Source organism: Theobroma cacao, chromosome 6 (assembly GCF_000208745.1).
Source record: "Theobroma cacao cultivar B97-61/B2 chromosome 6, Criollo_cocoa_genome_V2, whole genome shotgun sequence".
NCBI lineage: Eukaryota > Viridiplantae > Streptophyta > Magnoliopsida > Malvales > Malvaceae > Theobroma > Theobroma cacao.
In genome coordinates, this window is record NC_030855.1 from 23,502,436 (window position 1) to 23,525,735 (window position 23,300).

The 23,300-nt window shown below is 36.9% G+C and overlaps 4 protein-coding genes across 9 annotated transcripts; 3 read left to right on the plus strand and 1 right to left on the minus strand.

Annotated features, from left to right (window-relative positions):
• Positions 3,040 to 4,538, plus strand: LOC18596785. Its single transcript, XM_007025476.2, has one exon. The coding sequence runs from the start codon at positions 3,810 to 3,812 to the stop codon at positions 4,443 to 4,445; it is 636 nt and encodes a 211-aa protein (XP_007025538.2). The 5' UTR covers positions 3,040 to 3,809; the 3' UTR covers positions 4,446 to 4,538.
• On the minus strand, positions 4,287 to 7,190 carry LOC18596784 (pentatricopeptide repeat-containing protein At5g46100). Of its 5 annotated transcripts, none has more exons than XM_007025473.2 (3): positions 6,929 to 7,190; positions 5,004 to 6,556; positions 4,287 to 4,434 (listed from the first exon to the last, which is right to left on the minus strand). In XM_007025473.2, the coding sequence occupies exons 2-3, from the start codon at positions 6,457 to 6,459 to the stop codon at positions 4,412 to 4,414; spliced, it is 1,479 nt and encodes a 492-aa protein (XP_007025535.2). In that variant the 5' UTR covers positions 6,460 to 6,556; positions 6,929 to 7,190; the 3' UTR covers positions 4,287 to 4,411. The 5 variants fall into 5 exon arrangements, with proteins under 5 accessions (XP_007025535.2, XP_007025536.2, XP_017979433.1 ...); XM_007025474.2 differs by having other exon boundaries at positions 4,992 to 6,556; positions 6,929 to 7,189; XM_018123944.1 differs by lacking the exon at positions 6,929 to 7,190 and adding an exon at positions 6,746 to 6,908.
• Positions 8,322 to 11,790, plus strand: LOC18596786 (triose phosphate/phosphate translocator, chloroplastic). 2 transcript variants are annotated; one of them, XM_007025477.2, is made up of 12 exons: positions 8,322 to 8,674; positions 8,756 to 8,830; positions 8,970 to 9,035; positions 9,155 to 9,233; positions 9,622 to 9,742; positions 9,882 to 9,977; positions 10,121 to 10,233; positions 10,398 to 10,475; positions 10,582 to 10,698; positions 10,809 to 10,908; positions 11,007 to 11,107; positions 11,447 to 11,790. In XM_007025477.2, the coding sequence occupies exons 1-12, from the start codon at positions 8,412 to 8,414 to the stop codon at positions 11,462 to 11,464; spliced, it is 1,227 nt and encodes a 408-aa protein (XP_007025539.2). In that variant the 5' UTR covers positions 8,322 to 8,411; the 3' UTR covers positions 11,465 to 11,790. The 2 variants fall into 2 exon arrangements, with proteins under 2 accessions (XP_007025539.2, XP_017979336.1); XM_018123847.1 differs by having other exon boundaries at positions 8,386 to 8,679.
• On the plus strand, positions 13,967 to 23,287 carry LOC18596787 (homeobox-DDT domain protein RLT1). The gene is made up of 18 exons (XM_007025481.2): positions 13,967 to 14,383; positions 14,505 to 14,942; positions 15,155 to 15,234; positions 15,699 to 16,103; positions 16,193 to 16,282; positions 16,362 to 16,526; positions 16,644 to 16,866; positions 17,370 to 17,470; positions 17,643 to 17,729; positions 17,815 to 17,967; positions 18,049 to 18,204; positions 18,800 to 19,009; positions 19,095 to 19,781; positions 19,884 to 20,444; positions 20,586 to 21,218; positions 21,310 to 21,414; positions 21,672 to 21,914; positions 22,227 to 23,287. Exons 1-18 carry the CDS (start codon positions 14,242 to 14,244, stop codon positions 22,968 to 22,970), a joined length of 5,223 nt encoding a protein of 1,740 aa, XP_007025543.2. The 5' UTR covers positions 13,967 to 14,241; the 3' UTR covers positions 22,971 to 23,287.

The following is a 23,300-nucleotide window of genomic DNA, read 5'->3' on the forward strand; positions in this document are numbered from 1 at the left end:
ATACAAGAGCAAAATGTGAATAGTAGATTGGCAAATATATACTTATTAATACTTCTGACCCAAGTTAAACATCAAGGAATTTGCCATTGGGATGTGGAAGTAGCATGCATGGCAGCTTCCTCTCACATGATCATAAGCAAAGATTGAATGAGGTGGGTGGAAATTTGGCTAATTTAATGGTAAATATTTGATCAAATTTAAAATGAACTCAACCTTAGAATGATTGCCTGCTGGCCCGCACCAAATGAGAAAAGCTTTTCTTTGATATCATGGCCGTTATGATATAGGTTTGTATATTAATCATGAATTCCCCCCATTAAAATAGATTATAGGCAATTTCCAAGCTCTATCTTGTAGACAGCTACCTAACCATTTTGGACCAGATTCTGCATTCTAATCTCTCCAGGATTCTCCTGCTAAAAAGAACTCTGAGAAAAATGGATACATTTATAACAATTAGTAAACAAATATATGTAATGCAAAACAAAATGGTGGTCACTAAGCTTTTGGGTCAACATTTCTTTAAGAACAAAGGAAAAAAAAAATTCATTTGCCAATTTCACCAGCTAACCAATTGCTTTTGCTGATGAGAGGTTAGTATGATCCCTTCATATTGAAGCCGCAAATTGCCCTTTCATTACCAAATTTTTTGCGTTATGACACTTTTGGGGTGTCACAAAACTGATCAAGTTGGCATCCTGCTCTCATCATCCCTCATGGGAAGGGCCACCTGTGGGCTGAGCTCATAACGATATAAATATTGTAAGCATTGAACAATCAAATTAACCTAATTTGAGCTTTACTAGCTAGATGGATTAATACTAGTTTTCCTGTCACAAATTAATTGATTAATTGAAACATTAAACTTAATTATTGGCATGTTCTCATTCTAAGCAAGTAACGTCCGGTGATATGGTTGAGTTGGTTGATCAAACCCTTTTCTTCTTATTACATGTTCATGCAATTTAATTAATGTATAGGGCTTATATGCGTAATAATTGAAGGAAAACCATAGACTAATTAACATCAAAATTTGATGGAAAGGTACCCAATGCACGCAAGAAGCATGGCTTGATGTGTTTCGATCTAACTCTTTTATTTGCCAATCCTCTCATTTATGGCACAATTAGTTGCATGGCGATGTGGACCTTGGAGTATGAGCTCCAATAATGAATGGTGTGAGCGCAGCGAAATTCGAGAAAATTGCCATTTACGACAGCATTCAAACCTACAAAATAGAAGAATTGATTAATTGTGCAACATCCAAGATTAAAACATCTAGTAATTCGACAACATTTTTTTAACTAAACAAGTTGTAATAATCAAGGTTTGGATAAATAAAAATTAATCTCTGTCTAACTAAATCTAAAACATTTCGCTTTCAGTTGATCTTTATTTCGTCTCTTTGCTACATATTTTAATGCAGTTAAAAACTACCCTATAAAGTCCTTTGAATATATTGTATTACTTATCACAAATTGAGAATATAAAAGTTTTAGGAATCTTTTTGCAGCTTCTTTAATTTACTTCTTGTTGAAAGGCTTTCTAGCCATAGGAGTTGGATAGATAGAATCAGACAGGGAAAAAAATAAAAATTGTGTAGTCAAGCTTGAGCACATCATCTAAACTTGACCTAGTAGTCTATGGATATGGGCCAGTTTACCTACTGATTAATCAAATGATATAGCGTTCAATCGCCTTGCTTCATTGCCAATGATCTTAGCCAGGTATGCGAGTTTTCACTTTCTCAAATTCAAGACAAGCATTCTGTCTGGTCCGAATGACATTGGGCTCGATCTTAACTTTTTGGTCCTAATTAGAGTAGCGCTAACTGGACAAAGCCTGTTCAAGTTGGGCTTTATGGGTGCACGGTGACAATGAACTGGATAATTTTTTTAAAATAATTTTTTTATACAAATAAAGGTGTCGAAAATGATGTAAAATTGTTATGTATTATTTTTAGGTATGTACGTACATATAATGTTACAATCTACACTTTTAACCCAAAAAATGTCTATTAAGTGGAGGAAGACTTATTTTATCTCTTACTAATATAAAATACATTACATTCTATCATATTCAATTGTATAATACGAACTCATTATATTAACTCTTTCCACCTGTAGAGAAAAAAGACTCATTTTGGCATGAACCTACCTCGACTCTAATATCTCTCATGAGAATCTTATATCTGTAAAGAATTGAGTAAACTTTTATACCATTTGTCACAAGTTCACATTTTCAATCCAAAAAATATATTTATCAAGTGGAGAAAAGTCTTTATTTATAAGTCCAAGATACCTCTCATTTTTTACTAATGTAAAATACATAAAATATATAGTCTTTAGTCCTATTTAAGCAAGCTTAATTTGAATGATAAACTAAGTAACTCTCTTGCGTAGTGTTCATTGTTTAGTTTTGTCTTCCCAATGTGAACACTAAACAGAGATGGAAAAATCCAGTAGCTCATTAGATGGAATGAAATATTTGCTTATTGGCCGACGTTTTTATCCTTTGAAGCAATTGATTACTTGACAGGCTGGTTCCTTTGCTTGAAGCTTCAACAAAATCAAAGAGGTTTTTAGATCCTCCTCCACTTCTCAAATACCAAATCAAATTACTAAATTTGCAAGAATTAAACCTATGAGGATAAGACCTTACTTCCTTCAATACAAAGAGTTAAAAATCCAGAAAGCCTAGTGGAATACCACCTGATTAAACCTTATTTACTGGGACATTTCTTTTCGTTTTAAAGACTTCTTTTTCCATTGCACAAAAAGCCTTTGTTTGGGAAAAAAAGGGATAAGAATTTGAGGAAAACGATACTGGGCCCCCGACATAAAGGATGAGCAAACAAGAAATGGCTTTATTTCAGGGTATGGCGGTGAGTTTTAAGTGCATTCTTGCCAAACTTGGAAGCCATAAAGATATCCGACCAAAATCAAGTCACCAATCCCTTGAAGAGTTCTAAATTACTAAGCATAGATAATCCTATCTTAAGGCAGGGATAATGCTAAAAACATTGTCAGGTAATTATCAGATTAGGTAATAAACCAGGCACATAATACAAAAACTGATTATTTACACTTTACACTAAGCAGGATTTGGCGATTTGCATCCACCCCCGAAGGGTATCAGGAATTCCCCATTGATCTCAAGTTATAACGTGCAAGCGATGGCTCTATTTATTTCCCTTTCTTTTTCTTTTTTTTTTTTTTGCGACTAGAGTTTGAAAGGAAAACCAAGTTAGCAGCTTCAAAGTGCAGAGAGAGTAGCCTCTAAAAGAAGCATTAAAAAAATATGATAAAAATGGGAAAGTTCCCTCACAGAAGAAGACAGCCAGTTCACATGTATTGCGTCTCAGCAAAACAAGTGACGGATGCTGATTTGGCATAAGCAACAGACTTCTCGCTGGAAAGCAGACTTACTCGTTAAAGTTGGTTAACTGAAACCCCACAACATCTCTCTTTCTGGGTACAATGCCTTGCAAGCTTGGTTTCAATAACGGCCAATGAAGAATACATGGACATTAGCCACTCTTCCTAACTTTATCCAAGTAAAATTTTTGGAACTAACAGACATGGAACCGAAACTCCCATTCTGGAATGGTGGAAGACCATTTTCACTATATTTTGGTTTCTGTTCCTTGCAAGGCATCACTTAATTCTCTTCCTTCCCTCCCTTTACCTCCACTCAAAAATATGTCTATTTGCACATCTATAAAGACAGTTGCTTAGCACAATCCCTCTCAATATCAGCCAAAGTGAGATCAACACAACAGGGAAACGAGAATAAAGAAGACTTCAGTTATGGAGATTATGATACGAGGTGAAGAGTCTCCTGAGCATGGTGAACAAAAAGTACCCCTGCTGCAAAGTTTGACCGTATCTGAAACCGAAAAGAAAAATGCCGTACAGAAGGCAATCAGTCAAACGTTTCAAAGCACAGCACATTTGGCTAATCTATTACCCACCGGAACTGTTCTAGCTTTCCAACTTCTCTCACCCATATTCACCAATCAGGGCAACTGTGACTCAGTCAGTCGGTCTATGACGGCTGGCCTCATTTTACTTTGTGGTTTATCATGTTTCCTGATGAGCTTCACAGATAGTTTCAGAGACAAGAATGGCACTGTCTGTTATGGCTTTGCCACATTTTATGGATTGTGGGTCATTGATGGTTCAATCACTCTTCCACCGGAATTAGCTGCAAAATACCGACTACATTTTATAGATTTCATGCATGCCTTCATGTCAATACTAGTATTTGCAGCTGTGGCACTTTTCGATCAGAATGTTGTTAGTTGCTTTTACCCAACACCATCAGATCAGGCTCAGGAGATCCTCACAGCATTGCCAGTTGGGATAGGTGTCCTCTGCAGCATGTTATTTGTTGTCTTCCCTACTACACGTCATGGAATTGGTTTCCCCCTGTCTGCAAATTAACATTTTCCTCTTTCGGTATGAGATACAAATACACGTATGTTTCCAAAGTGATAAAACTTTTCTAATACTAATGTGCTTGTCATCCTTCATTCCTGATCTCTTCTAAAGTGCAGACAATGATACAATTTCTTGTTATATCACTATAATCTTAGTCAGATTTAACCTTTTTAAGCACTTGCCGGTCAAGTTGCTAAACAAACTAGAATTCTGTTAGAATGACTCCTGTATTCGTTCCCAGTAAGGAAAGTAACACAGCAACAAACATAATACATGGTTCAGAATTCAAAGGCATCAGTTGCATAAAGCTCAAAAACCTGTAAATAAACAAGAAAATTAAATTAAGTGAAAATTGAACAGCAGAAAAGAGTAGCTAAATTTTGTCACTGTAGGAAAAGAGAAAATAAATGATTTATTGTATAAGTAACCCAAGTTACAGAAAGGAGATACATGTTAAGTGAAGTAATCAATTCAGATTGGAAAGTAAGGCTAAGTCAGAAATATGAATATAATTAGATTAACAGAAGTATAAGGTCCATAGTTGCATACCAAATCACAAACCTTCAGCTTGAATTTCTAAGTCAGGTTCAGTAAAGTCCCCCATCAGCTCGAACTCAAACAATTCAACAGTTTCTTGGACCATCCTTTGATCCCAAAATGCACTGACCAACGTACCCCATGCTCCCTCTTCTGGAATACATCCGTCAATCAACATTTCATCAACAATTCGAGCAGCTTTTTGCAAGTCTCCTTTCTTACAGAAAGATTTCATAAGAGCCTCAAAAGTCCCAGCCTCAACTGAGATGCCCCTAGTCCGCATGCTTAGATACAATAGGAAAGCTCGACTTAAATCACTCTTGGTACAAAGGCCTCTGACCACCATATTATAAATCCTAACATGAAGACTCCAAGTTAATCGGTTTGGCGAGGTCCTGCCTAAGACCATCTCATCAAGGAAGTTTGCAGCCTCCTTAAACTTGTCAACATCGCAGAAGCCACTTATGACCTTCCCGTACAACCCTGCATCTGGTTGCAAGCCTTGAAGTTTCATCCTGTCAAGAATCTCCACAGCTTCTTGAAGCTTTCCTTCTTTACATAGTCCATGAATTAAGGTACTATAAGTTATTGTGTTCGGTCTACAACATTTGCTAACCATTGTCTCCAGTAGTTCCATGGCCTCTGAAGAACGCCCATCCTTGCAGAGACCATCCATTAAAGAACTGTAAGTAAAAACATTTGGCTTAATACTATTGCTTTTCATCTCTTCAAGCAATCCCATAGCTTCATTCATATTCTTTGACTGACACAAGCCATGTATCAAGGAGGAATACGTAACAACAGATGGAGAACAATCTCTTGTTTTCATCTCTTGAAATAGCTCCTTTGCTTCAGTAATCTTTCCAAATCTACACAACCCATTAATCAAAGTCCCATAAGTATAAGAGTCTGGAGGACACCCACGATTAGGCATCTCACGAAATATATGTAGAGCAGAATCCATGGTTCCACTGTTCTTGCAGAGTGCTTTGATCAAAATATTGAGAGAGGCAACACTAGCTGGAATACCTACTTCTCTCATATGCCTGTAAAACCTCAAAGCAATCTTTAACTGGTTCTCTTCAACGAGAATATCAAACACAGTAATATAAGATCTTTGACTAGGTTCAAGTCGGAATTCCTTCATCTTATCAAAGACCCTGATGGCATCCAACGGTCTATGAACCCTTCCATAGCCCCTACAGATAAAAAGGAATATATCTTCCCTTAAATCACACTTTTCCACCTTCATTCTATCAAGAAGATCTTCAGCTGGTCCAAATTTGTTCGCTGAAACTAATCTAGAGATCATAACACCAAAAGTGCTGTCATCATGACGAAAACCATTGGTATACTCGGCTGTTGCGGAATCAAATATAGCAAGAGCCTCGTCTATATTCTTCTCAGCTTTTATTAAGTGCACCAATTGGGAAGGAGTGATTTTTTTCGACCATTTAAACGCAACTTTAGTACCCATCATTGCTAATTCTCTATGTTAACAGTACACTGCCCCAAATACGAATAACGGCATCATTACTTAACATGCTTCAATGCTAATTTGCAGCTCATACACAAACCTACACGAGATTCAGATTCGGAACTTAAAAAAAGATCCATATTATTCAAATTGAAACTAAATTACGAATATATCAACAGCAAGTTTCGTTATCCTCCAATATACTCAAATAAATGGCTCTAAAATTCATCAAAAAGTGAAAAAAGAGAACCAAACAATACATAGGAAATGTTATACGCGATAATATGACCTGTTTATGCATTAGACCGCTAGCTTGAGCAATTTATCGAACACTTGGTGGGTGGAAACTAGAAGATTGATTGGCTAAATAACCGACGCATATGAAACCAACATACCAACGAATTTACAGGACAAAGAAAAAATGAAGTAGAAACGTTTTCAATAGCAGTTTTAAGAGAACGAAGCAGCTTACATTTGGAAAATCGAACAGCTGTTGCAGTTCGTCCTCGGCGATGAGCTACTTTTTTGCACCGTCCCACATAAGCTGGCCTAAGTGCCTGATGCTGACCAAAGGTGGCCCATTCAGGGTCCCAAAACCAAAGCAGCCCAGCATTTCCTAAGCCGGGAAAAGAAAGACCAACTCGTTGTAGCCTTGGTTGGGCCCAGTTTCCATATCCAACCCAAGATGCCGAGTCACCTTGTTAATTGTCAGTTTCATTTATTATAATCGAGTAGAGGATAATGACCTCGTAACGTGATGAGAATGAAACACATATCTTTAAATATAAATTATCATTATCACATCGTTCGATCTTAATATCGATTAAGTGTATGATACGAGACATCTAGGCTAAAATCTGAACTCCAACATCTCTTCCAAATCGGTCTGTTTTAGCTGAAGTTAACGTTCCTCTCCAACAATTAATGGAGACAAAAGTTCAAGGATCTTTGGAGCTTGGCAAGAGGAAAACACCAAAGAGAAAAACATGAAGCTGAGTTGAAAGAGGTGTCTTATACATGTGTCAAAGCTATAACCTCAACTCAAAAGGAAAGATACATACGACAACCTCCCATGTTTGCTCACTCCTTTAAACGGGTCGCTACCTCACGGATTTCAATCTTTTTCTTTTAAGGCTATTAACTCACCATATGCTATACGCGATAAGGGACGTAATTGAGTCAACTCGATATAGTAGCAGGTTCAAGTTCAACTCGATTAAAAAATTGGAGGTTTAAAAATATATAAAAATAAATATTGATCTTATTTATATATGCATGTGATATTAAAAAAATATAAAAACTCGATAACATTCAAAATTGACTCGTTATCTGAGTAGGTTGAGTTGGGAGTGGACTCGATCGAGTTTGAGTATTTATGATTGACTCGTTTGGAAGCATACGCACTGCGAAAAACAGTCACCTAAAATGATATGTTGGTGACAATTGTTTTTCTCGAGAAACGGAGATTGGAGACGATAAGGATTTTGGAACTATAAGAGCAGAGACCACTCACGATTGGACAAGGCATCCCTTCCTTCACGAGCCTTTCACTGGGGATAAGATGGCCCCACCTCTCGGCTCTCTCCTTCCCCCAATATCCTCCACAGCCACAATTAATCTCTCCACTGGATTACACCCAAGCATGTCCCATCCTCAATATTCCTTTTTTTTTTTATTACTCTTTCGTCACCGTTGATCAATAATCCCCTCGGTTTCTGATAATTTGTCTACGTGATCAGGTTAGAGTGCGCAATTTAGTATTCTGTGTCGCGTTGCAGGGGGTGAAAACGACGTGATTATTTGAGAATCGAGAGCCACTAAAATAGGAATTTTATTAATTATTCTTAAAAAAACGAAAAAGGGAAAAATCTGTTAATTCCCTCCATCCATTAAGAGCTCACTCTAGCTACTATACATACATTTCGTTCTCTCTCTGTCTCTCTCTCTCTGTAGCAATGGAGTCGCGATTGTTGTCACGCGCTTCCACCATCACTGGCTTCCCTCAGCTCAGGCCGAAGCTTTCACGGGAGAGCGTCAACGTGTCATTTGCTTCGTCTAAGCCGATCGGAGCCCTCGGAGGAGGCGGGAACTTGATATGGGGAAGGCAGCTAAGGCCGGCTCTGCTACTCGAGAGCTCGTCGGTTAGTAAGCGAGAGATTTTGAAGCCGGTTTCAGCCGCCGCGTCGTCGCCTGCCGAAGGAGGAAGCGATTCCGCCGGGTGAGGTCCGTTTCCTCCGTTCTGACTCAGCCAACTCGTCCACGCTTCAGTCTCTGACTCACTGACTCGGTGTTATTGCAGGGACGCAAAGATCGCTCCGGTTGGCTTCTTCGAGAAGTATCCGGCTCTTGTCACCGGCTTTTTCTTCTTCATGTGGTATGTACAAAAAACCGGTCAACGATTTTAACAGTCAAACGTTCGATGGCTCAAACGGTAGCTAAAATTCGTTCAAGACAAGATTACTTCCGTTTGTTGAAATCACAAGATCATCCTTTGTTTTTTTTTTTTTATGCAGGTACTTCTTAAATGTGATATTTAACATTCTCAACAAGAAGATCTACAATTACTTCCCTTATCCCTAGTGAGTAATTGCAAATATCTTTTTACATTTTTTATTTTTTAAATGTTTTTTTTTCATGGCATGGTTTCATGAATACTTAGTTTTGTTTAAAGTTTTTTCCATGGCATTTTTTGGCGCAGTTTTGTGTCGGTTATTCACTTGTTCGTTGGGGTAGTTTACTGTTTGGTGAGCTGGGCTGTGGGCCTCCCTAAGCGGGCTGTAAGTGAACCTTCAAAACCCACATTCTCAATGTTTCTTTTCGCAGTTGTTATCCAACTTTTTTTTATTATTACTATTCTTTACGTTCGAACTTGTGTGATTAGCCACTGCATGTGCGAACTTTATTACCTGTAGCATGAATCTTATTAAAGTGCATATTGCGTAAGAAACCCGGGTTAATGTTGGAAAGTGGGGTTCTCCAGTCCAGTCACTGACAATTCCTGATCACATTTTCGGTTTTCTCCTCTTTTTAATCTTTTAAGCTTGACTGTGGATTGGCTAGGATCCTCACTGTTGGAAAATTGGAACATGCTGTAAATTTTAACCTGCTTTCTTTTGATGAAAACCTGAGATTATAGTATCATGTAATTGTTGTTTTCATGTGCAGCCTATGGACTCAAACCTACTGAAGTTGTTGATCCCTGTTGCTGTATGCCATGCTTTAGGCCATGTAACTAGCAATGTCTCTTTTGCAGCTGTTGCTGTCTCTTTCACCCACACAATCAAAGGTGACGTCATGAATCTATTCCCCTGCTCATATATATATTTAGTGGAATGTGACTTTGTATATGCATTTGACATCCTGTAAACAGGACAATTAACTGCGATTAATCAGGCTCATTAAGTCAAAACTTGTTTGCTTTTCAGCTCTGGAGCCTTTCTTCAATGCTGCTGCTTCCCAATTCATACTTGGACAATCCATACCATTTACTCTATGGCTGTCTCTTGCTCCTGTTGTTATTGGTAATTTTCTGTTTGATCACCTCATTCAAATCAGTTTAAGTGTAAATATATTCTTTTAATGGGGCTCTGTTATTATGTTGGCATATTGACGTTCCATCATGTTTGGGACTTTGGGTGTCATTTTAACTACAAACTGAATGCAGGTGTTTCCATGGCATCACTGACTGAGTTGTCATTCAATTGGACGGGTTTCATTAGCGCAATGATTTCCAACATCTCCTTCACTTACAGGAGCATCTATTCCAAGAAAGCTATGGTGACTTTCTTTGACACTCTTGACCTTTCTTTTCAAAAGAATCAAACAGAACTCCTCCTTTCCTTCTTTTTGTTTTCCAGTTTATGCAGAACTCGAATTTTTATTTTTGACCCTTTTCCCTCGTAAACATTTTATAATAGTGATTGTTGGTTTTTCATATGCAGACCGATATGGACAGTACAAATGTCTATGCTTATATTTCCATCATTGCTCTCTTCGTCTGTATTCCCCCAGCCATCATTGTGAGTAAAATATGTTTTGAGGACAACTGAAGATTTTTAGACAATTAAAAAATTTAAGCACAAGGTCTCTTAAACCCTTTCATGTTTTCCCACCTGCCTGTTGCAGCTCGAGGGTCCCCAACTGATCAAGCATGGGTTCGGTGATGCTATAGCTAAAGTGGGTATGACTAAATTCATCTCAGATCTCTTTTGGGTTGGAATGTTTTACCATCTCTATAATCAGGTACATTATTTCCATTCCTATTGTTGACTGACGCTACATCTAAATAACATGATGCCCCTTAACATTAAACTGAAGCTGATGAAGAAATTTTTTTCTTTTTTGGTATTTAGTTGGCTACCAACACTCTTGAACGGGTGGCACCACTTACCCACGCTGTCGGCAATGTGCTGAAACGGGTGTTTGTCATTGGCTTCTCAATCCTGATCTTCGGTAAGTTTATAACTTATACTCCTTTGAAGTATTCTTTTGCTTCTTTGTGTCAGGATATAACTCTTTGGACTGAATATCTGACAACCTACTTCTCACAGGAAACAAGATTTCAACACAGACAGGTATAGGAACAGTCATAGCAATTGCTGGAGTGGCAATCTACTCTTTCATCAAGGCCAGGATGGAAGAAGAGAAACGAGTAAGTAAAACATTCTGACTACAACACGCATTACATCAATTTGATTGCTCTCATAATTGCCCTCTTAACTTAGAATTAAACTGACCTGGTCATGCAAAATCTTATGTGAGCCCAAATCTTTTTTATCGTTTAACCTGAGTGAATCTATAAACTATTGAAAATAGGCTACCCTTGCTTATGAATATGTGATGGGCAGAAGAAGGGTGAGGATTGCATCTTACGTACTGACCTAGTGTTGTCATAGCTGCAATAATTATCATAATTTTCCTGTAATCTTTCAAGAAGTGAGAGAAAGAATAATTGCAATCTAAAATAATGCAAATGGGGTTTCTTTTGCAGCAAATGAAAGCCGCATGAGAAGAAAAAAAGGCATGGAAATGGAGGAAGTCACGGGTGTAAAGTTATATGTCTCTCCTCCCGGAGATAAAACAAGTGACATTGAATATCCAACTGTTGTTTTGAAGTTTTTTTTTTTTTTTTGCTTTTTCCGCCATCAATTTTCTTTAATTCAGAGTACAAACCATTGCTAATCTTCCATCAGCCTGTGTTGACTGAAGAATAATGTACTGTCACTTATTCTGTCTCTCAAACCAAGCTTTTATCTCATCAGAAGCTTTTGAAAGGAAGCTTGAACAGAATACGTGCAAAAAATAAAAGATATGTGAATAGTATTTATTCTCGCATGCAAGATGTCTTAAATTTTAAACTTTTAAGACAAGACTGACAAATAATGAGGAAGGAGACAACATGTGATTGTGCAAATTATTATACGGAGGGATTTGCATGATGAATGTGCCAAGAACATAACATGATTAATTTGAAAAATACATCGATCTGTTATGTTTTTGTTTGTCATGATTGGGAACCACCATAGATCATCATGGTCATGGCATGCAGAAGATCAGGAAGGGTTTTATAGCATATGAGGTGTTTGATATGAACACGAGCCACGCCAAAGAGGCCAAGACTACAAACTTCGTTGCCAAGACCGATGCGCAGCTTGAACAATTGTGAACAAGTCGAAATGATTTCAGATCACTTCCTATAATATAACTAACTCCATGTATTAGAAAGTATGTACGTGCGTGAATATGTTATCAAATGAAAAGAAATAGGGATATCAATGAGTATGTATTTTGTAGTGTTTGACTTGATTAAGTAAGATTAAGATGCTTATTACCAAAGTTGATTATCAATAACAAGTTTTAATTATATATTATCTTTTATAATTAATGTAATACTTATTAAAACTCATTAATTATTCTAAATATGATTTTTAATTTGAATATATATATATTTGAATTAACTTTAATTTATTAATTTATTTTTTATTAATAATATACATAAAGATTAATTTTAAGATTTATTTTAATAGAATATTTAATAGGTATGGGTATTTAACCAATAATATCAAGAATATTAGGATAAGAGATCAAATAGTAATTTAAAAAATTAATAAGATATTTATAAAATTTGGATATCTTATCAAATAATAAGATTCAAATTAAAATATTTAGAGCCTATTTGGCTTAAATTTTTTTTTAACTTAAAAACTATTATGAAGCTCTTATGAAAAATAATAACTTTTAAAATTAAGTTAAATCCGTTTAGTAAATTTACTTTTATAAGTTTTTTTTTATAAATAAGTTGTTTGACAAAATAATTTATATAAGTTATAATTTTGATTAAAATTACCATAAAAAGTATTTAATAAATAATTTTCTATTAATCACAAATTCCTTTGTTCATAATGAAAAAAAGTTAATTTTATTTTTTAATTTATAAAAAGTATAAAAATTTGTTTTATATAACATAAAATTTATAATTAATAATAAATAACATAAAAATGAAAACAGATAATGTTGGAATTATTTTTAATAGATGAAGATATTTTTGAAATAAAAAGAAAAAATTTCCTAAAAAAGAGACGTATTTTTAAAAAAAGAGAAGAGAAAGCTTCTCCTTGTAGCCTTTTTTAAATTTTATTTAAAAAAAAATACTTATTTTTTTTTTAAAAAATTTAAGATTTTGATTTGAACTGATTTTTACTTTTAAAAAATAAAATAAATTTGAAAACAAAGGCAGNTTTTATTTTTAAGAAATAAATAAATTGAAAAAAAATTAAGTCAAACAAGCATTTAAGATTTTGTTACTTTTTCATTGATACAAAAGGACATAAAAGAACCAAATTCCCATAAACAAATCAATCTAAAATCTAAACCACCTAGTGTCCTTGCTTTGGCCCGAAATTCATAAATGGACTCAAGATGATCCGTCCAGCCCAATATAAGGGAAAAGACAGGGGCCCACAACAACAAACACAAACCAAAATCCTTAGCTAGGCTTCAACTCGATTGCCGAACCGAAGAGATCACACTACAGGCTGGCTCAGAGCCTCAAACCACGAACATAGAACTCTTCGGCAAAACGTCAAGAACCATTAGCTAACGCATTTAAAAAATACAAGAAGAAAAAAAATAAAAAAGAGAAATAAATGAATAAATAAAAGACAAAAAAAACCAGAAAAAGAAATTCAAAAAGGCTGCACTTGAATCAAGATAAATAACGCTCAGGGAACAGTGAAAAAGAATTGGTCCCCTGTAAGAACGTACAGATTTTATAGCAAAAAAAAAAAAAGAAAATTCATTTTAATTTTATGTTAAAAAAAAAAAAGAGGCCATTGACGATATTAACACATGGTTTTGACACGAACAAACACATAATTCAATAAAAACAAAAGAAAAACAAAACCAAAAGAGCAAAAAAGAAAAAAAGGATTAATTAGTCAGTACACCCAAAAAAAAAGAAAAAAAAGTTTTTATTATGGAATTTGTAATTGGACTCAGGAAAGAGTACTATTGTTGTTGTTATTGCTCTGTTCCTAATTTCACCTTTTCCTTTTCCTATTTTCCTTTTGTTTTTCTTTTGTTATTATTATTCTTTCCTCTCGATCCCTTATTTATTTTTTTTGGTCTTTCTTCTAATTCATTGTTCTTCTTCGATAATAATTCTCATCCTTTCCTTTTCTTGACTTTTACGATAGAGAGGAAGAGGGGAAAAGAAAAAGGAGAAGAAGAGAGAATAGCTTTTTCTGAAACCCTAAAGTTTCCTCCTTGATTTCTCGATCTCCTCCAATGGACCCTGGTTCAGAGGAAGAAAATAATCCGAGCAAAAATCCGAATAAAAACGTTAATAGTTCCAATGAAGGTCACGTTAAGCCTAAACGACAGATGAAGACTCCGTATCAACTCGAAGCTCTCGAGAAAGCCTATGCTCGTATGTTTGTTGTTCATATCTCTCTCTCTCCCCCTCTCTCTTAATTTGTTTCGAAGTTTTTTAATTTCGTTTTTATTTATTTTTTGTGAAATTTCTGTTGATTTTTCGTATTTTTTTTCAGTGGAGACGTATCCATCGGAAGCGACGCGAGCGGGACTATCGGAGAAACTGGGGTTATCAGATCGGCAGTTACAGATGTGGTTTTGTCACCGGAGATTGAAAGAAAAGAAAGAAACTCCTTCAAAAAAACCGCGAAAAGGCGCCGCGTTACCACCAGAATCTCCAATCGATGATTTACATGCTGGGCCGGAGCCCGATTACGGGTCCGGGTCGGGTTCGGGATCCAGCCCGTATACGGATTCAAGGAAGTTGGGGGGAAGTTCGTCTCGGGGCATGACGGAGGATGTGCCAACGGCGAGGAGGTATTACGAGTCGCAGCAGTCAATAATGGAGCTGAGAGCAATTGCTTGCGTGGAGGCGCAGTTGGGGGAGCCGTTGAGGGATGATGGGCCTATGCTCGGAATGGAGTTTGATCCATTGCCTCCCGATGCTTTTGGAGGTATAACTAACTTGTTTTTCTGTTAGTTGAACGTTGATGGCTTTGTTGTTTTATAGTAATTATATTTTCACGAAATGTAGGCTATATTTCTTCTGTATTATGCATGGATTTATAAATTTACTTTTTATTGTTTAGTGTAGTTTTTTTAGTAGGCCTTGTAGGTGGACATGTATGGCTTTTAATCTAATATCATTTTTATCTTTCGTGAATAGCTATTCCGGAGCCACAGAAGAGGTCTGGACATCCTTACGAGAGCAAAGCTTATGAGCGACATGATGGCCGGTCAAGCAAAGTTGGTTTCTTGAACTCCATTTACATTTAACTGCCAGTATATTTAGAATGCTTTGTGTGGTTGAAGAAATTGTGATATTGTGACAATTTCTCCATGGGGTCAGATGAATTTTCCATTTGTTTGCCCCTATTATTTGACATCAAATTTAGCGACAATGTTAGGTATTGCTGAACTCTTTTGCTTTTGGAATACTAGATTTTCCTTTATTATGTATGTTATTTGGGAAAGGTTTAAGTGGTTCTAAAATGTTGCCTCTTTGTTGCACTGGCTGTTATGTAGTTGGTTTGGCTGTCTAGGAAGTTTAATTTGCATACCATGCAGGGATGATTATCTCTAAGTTTTTGTTCTTTGAGCGGGAAGTTATGGTTTATTTAAAATGCTTATTTGTTCTTGTTGTCTGATGGGTATGAAAATTATATACATAGTTTATATGGGTTGACTTATCATGTGAATTATAATCCCAGGCTGCTGTGAGGGCTTTACATGAGTATCAGTTTCTCCCAGAGCATGCGAGTCTTAGATCTGATGCATATGGGCAAGTTACTCAGTCTCATGAATCCCCAGTTGATGGTGCAAGGGCTAGAGCTACATCATTTGTGCATGGAGAGGAACCATTGCCCAGAGTTCATGGTATCCAAGGTCATGGATCACGAGTTCGTGTTTTACCTCAACAAGACAAGACAGGAATTATTCCTACATCATCTCAAGTGGCTGACGATTCTCTTGCAGAAAGGGAGTCATTTACAAATGGCAGATTAAATACTCAGTCTATTGGCCATCCAGTTTTGGGATCTGAAGATTCATATGTGTTGTCTACTGGGCAAACCTTGAATATTGATGCCGATCTACGAAACGATAGGAAGCGCAAGGTACCTGGCGCAGGCATCTTAGATTTTGTATTAAACATTATCTATTTCCTTCCATGATTTCTGATTTAATATCATCTTTCTTCTTGTAGAGTGATGAAAATAGAATTGCAAGGGAAGTTGAAGCACATGAGAACAGGATTCGTAAAGAGCTTGAGAAACTTGATTTAAAGAGGAGAAAGGTTTTCTGATTTTTATTTACCATGAATTTGTTTCCCTGAGTCCTCTTTATTCACACATTATGAAAATTGTTGTTCTCAGAGTGAAGAAAGAATGAGGAAAGAAATGGAAAGGCATGCACGTGAAAGAAGGAAGGAAGAAGAGAGGTTGGTGCGAGAGAAGCAGCGAGAAGAAGAGAGATCACAGCGTGAGCAAAGACGTGAAATGGAAAGAAGGGAAAAGTTTTTGCAGAAAGAATGTTTAAGAGTAAGTTTGAGAACCTATTAATCTGAGTTATTTTGCAGATAATATTTAAATGATGAAAACTCTCTCTCTCTCTCAATCTTCTAGTTATTGGTTTTAATTTTGGGGTTCACTTTATAGGCTGAGAAAAGGAGACAAAAGGAAGAGCTTCGCAGAGAGAAAGAGGCAGAGCGACGCAGAGTTGCCATGGAGAAGGCAACTGCACGGAAAATTGCTAAAGAATCCATGGATCTTATCGAAGATGAACAGCTAGAACTCATGGAGTTGGCTGCTGCAAGCAAGGGAATACCCTCCATTATTCATCTTGATCATGATAGTTTGCAAAATCTTGAGTCATTTAGAGGTGTATATCACTCGTCCTTTGTATTTGTCTGATTGGCTTTATTTAATTTATACTTTGATTGGTGAGTATTTTGAATAAGAGACATACTCTAAATTTCTGACGTGAGTTTTTTTGAAAATTGTAGACTCTGACTGAAAATGGTTCCCTAGTTATTGAGTATGTTTAAGTCACCTGCTTCACAATTGCAAATAATATATTTTTTGCCTGCTTTTCTTTTATTTCCTTTCTCCTCAAAATTCAAACATTGGGATGAAAATACCGGATGCAACTAACATAATGAATGTTTTCAACGTGGTTGGTTGGTAATTATGTTCTCTTTAATGAATAGTTAGATTTTTCACTTTGATTTACAGAAAGATTGTTTTATGTTTCTCTGTATTGTTTGCATTTTATTTTTTAATAATTGTTTGATTTTTCATATTTTGATGGGTCATGTTTTTTGCTATCTATTTTGACTCTTTAGCATCTTTTAGCTGATAATAACACTAACATTTCTGTTTTAGATTCTTTAAGCCTGTTCCCCCCCAAGTCCGTGCAATTGAAAAGACCATTTGCCATTCAACCATGGATTGATTCAGAGGAGAATGTTGGGAATCTTCTCATGGTATGACTTACTGATCATTTTTTTCTCTACTCTAAGTTACAAGTCTAATGATCTTTCTTATTCTTTTTATACCACTGGAGTTTAATTCAAATATGGTTTAGGGTACTACTATAAATATACTACCTCCTATTCCTTAAGGTAAATGTCTGAATAACATGGTTCCCTTTTTCAGGCATGGAGATTTTTGATTACTTTTGCTGATGTTCTCAGACTATGGCCGTTTACTCTTGATGAGTTTGTCCAAGCTTTTCATGACTATGTGAGTTTCAAATGGGATATTTTCTTTTCTATTTCATTTTTTATTCAGCTTTCTGTCTTGTGATATTCTTGCCTTTTGCTATCAGGATTCAAGGTTGCTGGGTGAGATTCATGTTGCTCTTTTGAAATCAATAATAAAAGACATTGAAGATGTTGCACGAACACCGTCTACTGGACTAGGGATGAATCAGTATTGTGCTGCTAACCCTGAAGGTGGACACCCTCAGATTGTTGAAGGGGTAAGTGGTGTTGTGTGATAGGTTTGTTATAGTGCTTATTTTTCATTGTTGCTGAGCGCCTTTGCTTTTGGTGTTTGCTAGGCATATTCCTGGGGTTTTGACATCCGCAATTGGCAGCGTCACTTGAATCCATTAACATGGCCTGAAATTTTCCGGCAATTAGCTATATCTGCAGGACTTGGACCACAGTTGAAGAAAAGAAATGCTGCATGGACATTCATGGGTGATAATGATGAGGTTTGTGTAACTTTATGGCACTTATCTATTACTGTATGATAATAGTTCTCTCTTCCAGAAGAATATTTAGTGCGTGCGTGTGTGTGTGTGTGTGTGTGTAATCATGGGAATGCTGTAAGGCTTGATATGATGCTGGGAACTCCACTCTTTAGAATAAGTAAGTCCTTGATTGATTCCTGACAAATCTCACTTCTGATGGTTAAGATGGTGGAGGTAAAGGAGTACTACTTAGTGATACAATAGCCTATTAGATCTGTTTTGTTATATTGCTGGCACCATTCTTTTATATGAATCTGAATCGCTTTGTTGCAGATCAATGATATCTTCTATCAGCTTTGTATCAGGACATATTGATGTACAATATGTTGACACACTAATATATTGCCTTATCATAATAGATTATTGTTCCCTGATTATTTTTCTAAGCTTGATTGTGCTTGGGCACCATCAAATGTTTAAGTTGGGTAAATTTTATGCTTTATGTGTTAGCATTTTTAAATAGTTATTTGCTTCAGTGATTTGGTACCATCAGATGTTAAACCACAGATTGTTATTGGCTTATTGTCTTACTTTATCATTTTATCTGTACGTGCAGGGTAAAGGTTGTGAAGATGTAGTTTCTACTCTACGTAATGGTTCAGCAGCTGAGAATGCATTTGTATTGATGCGAGAAAAAGGTCTGTTACTTCCACGAAGATCGAGGCATCGTTTGACGCCTGGAACTGTCAAATTTGCAGCTTTTCATGTTCTTTCACTTGAGGGAAGGGAAGGATTAACAGTGTTAGAACTTGCAGATAAGATTCAGGTGAGTTTGGATTGTGTTCCTATTAGATGTTAAATTAGTTTGTATCTTTTACATGCCTTTTCCTAATTTATCTGTTTCCTATAAGAAATCTGGACTTCGAGACCTCACAACTAGCAAGACACCAGAGGCTTCTATATCGGTTGCTTTGACGAGGGATGCAAAGCTTTTCGAAAGAATAGCTCCTTCAACATACTGTGTGCGACCTGCCTATAGGAAAGATCCTACTGATGCTGAGGCCATACTTGCAGCAGCAAGAAAAAAGATTCGGCAATTTGAAAATGGGTTTCTAGGTGGAGAAGATGCTGATGAAGTTGAGAGAGATGAGGTGGAAAGAGATGAAGAATCTGAATGTGATGTTGATGAGGAACCTGAAGTTGATGATATAGCTACTCCCTCAAATGCAAACAAAGATGCTGACTATCCTAAGGATGAAGTAAACACTTGCTCAGGAAGTGGAAAAGTCCATGTCTCAACTGATGCACTAAATGTTCCGAGTGAATTTGATAAGGATTTTTCATCTTTCCCTCCAAATATTATGAAGGATGCCAATGGTCCAAGTAACACTGGACAATATGTTGCTAGGGAGGAGATGGGAACAGGCAATCCTGATCAACAGAACATTGAAATTGATGAAAGCAAGTCTGGTGAGTCATGGATTCAGGGTCTGTCAGAAGGTGAATATTCTCATCTTAGTGTTGAGGAGCGCCTTAATGCTCTTGTTGCCTTAATTGGTATTGCAAATGAAGGAAACTCTATCCGTGCTGTGCTTGAGGTAGATCTTTTAACTACAGTTTAATGTCTGATTCTGCTGTTGCTTTGATCATAAAATTGTTTATAATTTTCCTCATTGTAATTTGATTTATGTACTTCACAGGATCGTTTAGAAGCAGCAAATGCTCTTAAAAAGCAAATGTGGGCTGAGGCTCAGCTGGATAAAAGTCGTCTGAAGGAAGAAACTATGGTTAAAATGGATTTTCCATCTATGATGGGAATTAAGGCTGAACCTCAACTGCCTAATTCTGTAGTGGAGGGCAGCCAAAGTCCATTTCCTGCTGCTTACAATAAAAATGATGAGGCATCTCCAAGCATTCCAGATGACCAAAAACCCTTGCTCTGTTCACAAAATGTTCAGAATGACCTCAATAGTTATCCTGCTGAAAGGGCCTTGGTACTTCAAGAGGCCTCCATGGGTCCAGATAACTTCTCTGCTCAGCAGATTGGACATGCTTCAAAAAGATCACGTTCACAGTTGAAATCTTACATTGCCCACAGAGCGGAAGAGATGTATGTATACAGGTCCTTACCTCTTGGCCAAGATCGCAGACGTAATAGATACTGGCAGTTTGTTGCTTCTGCTTCTAAAAATGATCCTTGTTCTGGCCGGATATTTGTTGAATTACGTGATGGAAATTGGAGGCTGATTGATTCTGAAGAGGTATGCTATAATAATTAGAAAGGCAACTCTGTGGATATATGTTGGGATTGGATTACTGGACTATTAGCGCAAACTCTTTAAGTTTTGTAACTTACATCTGGTTTTATTTTTTTCTCATGTATTTAATCTTTTTCTCTGTAGGCCTTTGATACTCTTTTGACATCTTTGGATGCACGAGGAATCAGGGAATCACATTTACGCATCATGTTGCAAAAAATTGAGACTTCCTTCAAAGAAAATGTTCGCAGGAATTTGCAGTGTGCCAGGGCTATTGGCAGAAGTGGAAGCTCCACTGAAAATGAAGTTTCTGAACTAGATTCCAGTCCTGACTTTCCTGCCAGTTTTGACAGCCCTAGTAGTGCGATCTGTGGATTGAACTTCGATGCATTGGAGACATTACCTTCTTTCAAAATTCAGCTTGGGAGAAACGAAAATGAGAAAAAGTTGGCGTTGAAGAGGTACCAAGATTTCCAGAGGTGGATATGGAAAGAATGTTATAATTCCTCAACATTGTGTGCCATGAAATATGGGAAGAAGAGATGTGTGCAGCTGTTGGCTGTTTGTGATGTGTGCCTCCGCTCTCATATTCCAGAGGAGATGCACTGTGGTTACTGCCACCAGACATTTGGCTCCGTTAACAATAGTTTTAATTTCTCAGAACATGAGATTCAGTGCAAAGAAAACAGGAAGTTAGACACCAAGGATACTTGTACTATTGATTATTCTCTTCCCCTGGGAATCAGCTTGCTAAAGTCCTTGTGTGCCCTAGTTGAGGTGAGCTAGCAACAACTCTCTAATGTATAAATTGGTATTTTTTATATTAGTTATGTCTTTATCTTTTTGTTTCAATTTTTTCCATTTGTAGGTATCTATTCCGCCAGAAGCCCTTGAATCAGTTTGGATAGAAGGCCGTCGAAAGATGTGGGGCAGGGAGCTGAATGCATCTTCTTCCGTGGATGAACTCCTAAAGGTTTTCATTTGTTTTAATAGAAGTGTTTATGATATTTGCCTAACCAAGTTCTTGCTCATGTTTCTTGTTCTATGCATTTTTATTATGCTGAGGCTCTCTTCTAAGAAATGCTATTAGCCATTTAGCATGTGCCTAAAACTATGAGACATTTGTTTTTAACAAATCGCTGATATTACATTGCCTATTAAATAATTAAATATGTTTTGTAGATACAGTTCAGGTCTTGGTCTCACTTAAATGTCATGTTGGTGTTCCAGATATTGACTCATCTTGAGAGTGCCATAAAGCGAGATCATTTATTGTCTAACTTTGAGACGACAAAGGAATTATTGGGTTCTAATCTTCAGTCAGAGAGTGATTCTAGTGTTTCTGTGCTTCCATGGATACCCGAAACTACTGCAGCTGTAGCTTTAAGGCTTTTGGAGCTCGATGTTTCCATCATGTGCGTAAAGCAGGAGAAAGTTGAACCTTCCGAGAACAAGGAAGCTAGAGCATACATAGTGAGTGTTTCAGTGCCTCTTATCCCCCTCTTTGCATCCTTCATAGCATGTGCTCATGTAAGTCGGTTAGAAAAGAGAACTTACGATGAGTATATTTTAATGTGACCTATTAGTAGGCTAAATAGTTAAATGCTCTTGGTATTTTCCAGAGGTTGGCATTTTGTGTATGTGGAATGAATCTAAGTAACCACGGAATTTTCTTTCAAATTTTTTCTCCAGTCAAATATGTTATGTTATTGTTTTCTGGACTTTGCCATTTAATTTTTGAAATGAAACAATGTAAGCTAACCTTTTTTTTTTTCAAATATGCAGAAGCTTCCTTCAAGAACCTCTCTTTTCATCAAGAATAAAGAGCTTGAATTAAAAGAACTAGACCAAGATGAGGCTATGAAAGAAGAAAACTTTGCTGACATGAGTCACAGTAAGCGCAATAGCTATAAACGGGGAAGAGGGGGTCGTGAACAAGGATCTGGTAGGAAGTGGCAGAGGAGAGCTTCTGGTTCCAGATATGATACTGGCAAGCGAAGTGCTAGAGAAAAAAATAATTTAAGTTTCCGCCTGAAACAGCAGGGCCAAAGAACAAATGGTCGGAGTTCAGGACGTGGACGGCGAACAGTTAGAAAGAGAGCAGAAAGGAGAGCTGCTGATAATACAATGGTGGCGCGTGTGGCTGATGTAATTAAACCTAAGGTCAGTGATGTGAGAGACTTAGATGAAGAATGGAGAACTGAAAAATTCAGGGTGATGCAAATGGTAAATCCTCCTGATAGTAACAGTGCGGAAGAGGAATCTGATGACAATGCCCAAGGTGAGGGATATGGACAAGGAAACTGGGACCTGGATTATAATGGTGCCTCTAATGGATGGAATGCAGAAGCAATGGAAGCTAGTGATGAAGATGACGATGCTTACGAGGACGATAATGGCGTTGAACAGCTGGGAGAAGAAGATTCAGATGGAGATTTGGAGATTAGTGATGCATCAGATGTAGTAGCAAATAAAGCTGGAAATGATGATGGCTCCGACTTAGCAGTTTCTGAAGATTATAGTGATTAAACTACTCTTTTTAAAGAATATTTGATGATGCATGAGCTGCATCTTGTTTTTGGAGTTGCAGCTTCCGAGGCAACCGGACGAGGGCAGGGGGAACAAAGTGGAAGTAGGAAGTGAAGTACCAGTTAGCCCCTTGGGCCCCCCCCACTTGACCGTAAGGGACGGTTCAAGTAACTATAGAAAATTAGAGATTAATGCAGACAGGTTATTACAAAAGCTTGCCCCCCATCGGGGCATTCTCTTTAGGAAATCTTTAAATCTTATGGCTCCTTGTACACCAAAAATTTATTAATAAAGTTTTAGCGATTCATATTTTTTTACACTTAATTTGAG

What these genes read in the sequence shown, in the direction of transcription:
- LOC18596784 (XM_007025473.2), bottom strand. Translation starts at nt 6,459, where the DNA reads ATGATGGGTACTAAAGTTGCGTTTAAATGGTCGAAAAAAATCACTCCT. An exon ending in CTTAGAAATTCAAGCTGAAG is followed by an intron (nt 4,435 to 5,003) that starts GTTTGTGATTTG and finishes GTTAATTTGCAG; the next exon opens with ACAGGGGGAAACCAATTCCA.
- LOC18596786 (XM_007025477.2), top strand. Translation starts at nt 8,412, where the DNA reads ATGGAGTCGCGATTGTTGTCACGCGCTTCCACCATCACTGGCTTCCCT. An exon ending in AATTACTTCCCTTATCCCTA is followed by an intron (nt 9,036 to 9,154) that starts GTGAGTAATTGC and finishes TTTTTGGCGCAG; the next exon opens with TTTTGTGTCGGTTATTCACT. An exon ending in TTTCACCCACACAATCAAAG is followed by an intron (nt 9,743 to 9,881) that starts GTGACGTCATGA and finishes TTTGCTTTTCAG; the next exon opens with CTCTGGAGCCTTTCTTCAAT.
- LOC18596787 (XM_007025481.2), top strand. Translation starts at nt 14,242, where the DNA reads ATGGACCCTGGTTCAGAGGAAGAAAATAATCCGAGCAAAAATCCGAAT. An exon ending in ATGATGGCCGGTCAAGCAAA is followed by an intron (nt 15,235 to 15,698) that starts GTTGGTTTCTTG and finishes TTATAATCCCAG; the next exon opens with GCTGCTGTGAGGGCTTTACA. An exon ending in TGCAGAAAGAATGTTTAAGA is followed by an intron (nt 16,527 to 16,643) that starts GTAAGTTTGAGA and finishes TTCACTTTATAG; the next exon opens with GCTGAGAAAAGGAGACAAAA.
- LOC18596785 (XM_007025476.2), top strand. Translation starts at nt 3,810, where the DNA reads ATGGAGATTATGATACGAGGTGAAGAGTCTCCTGAGCATGGTGAACAA.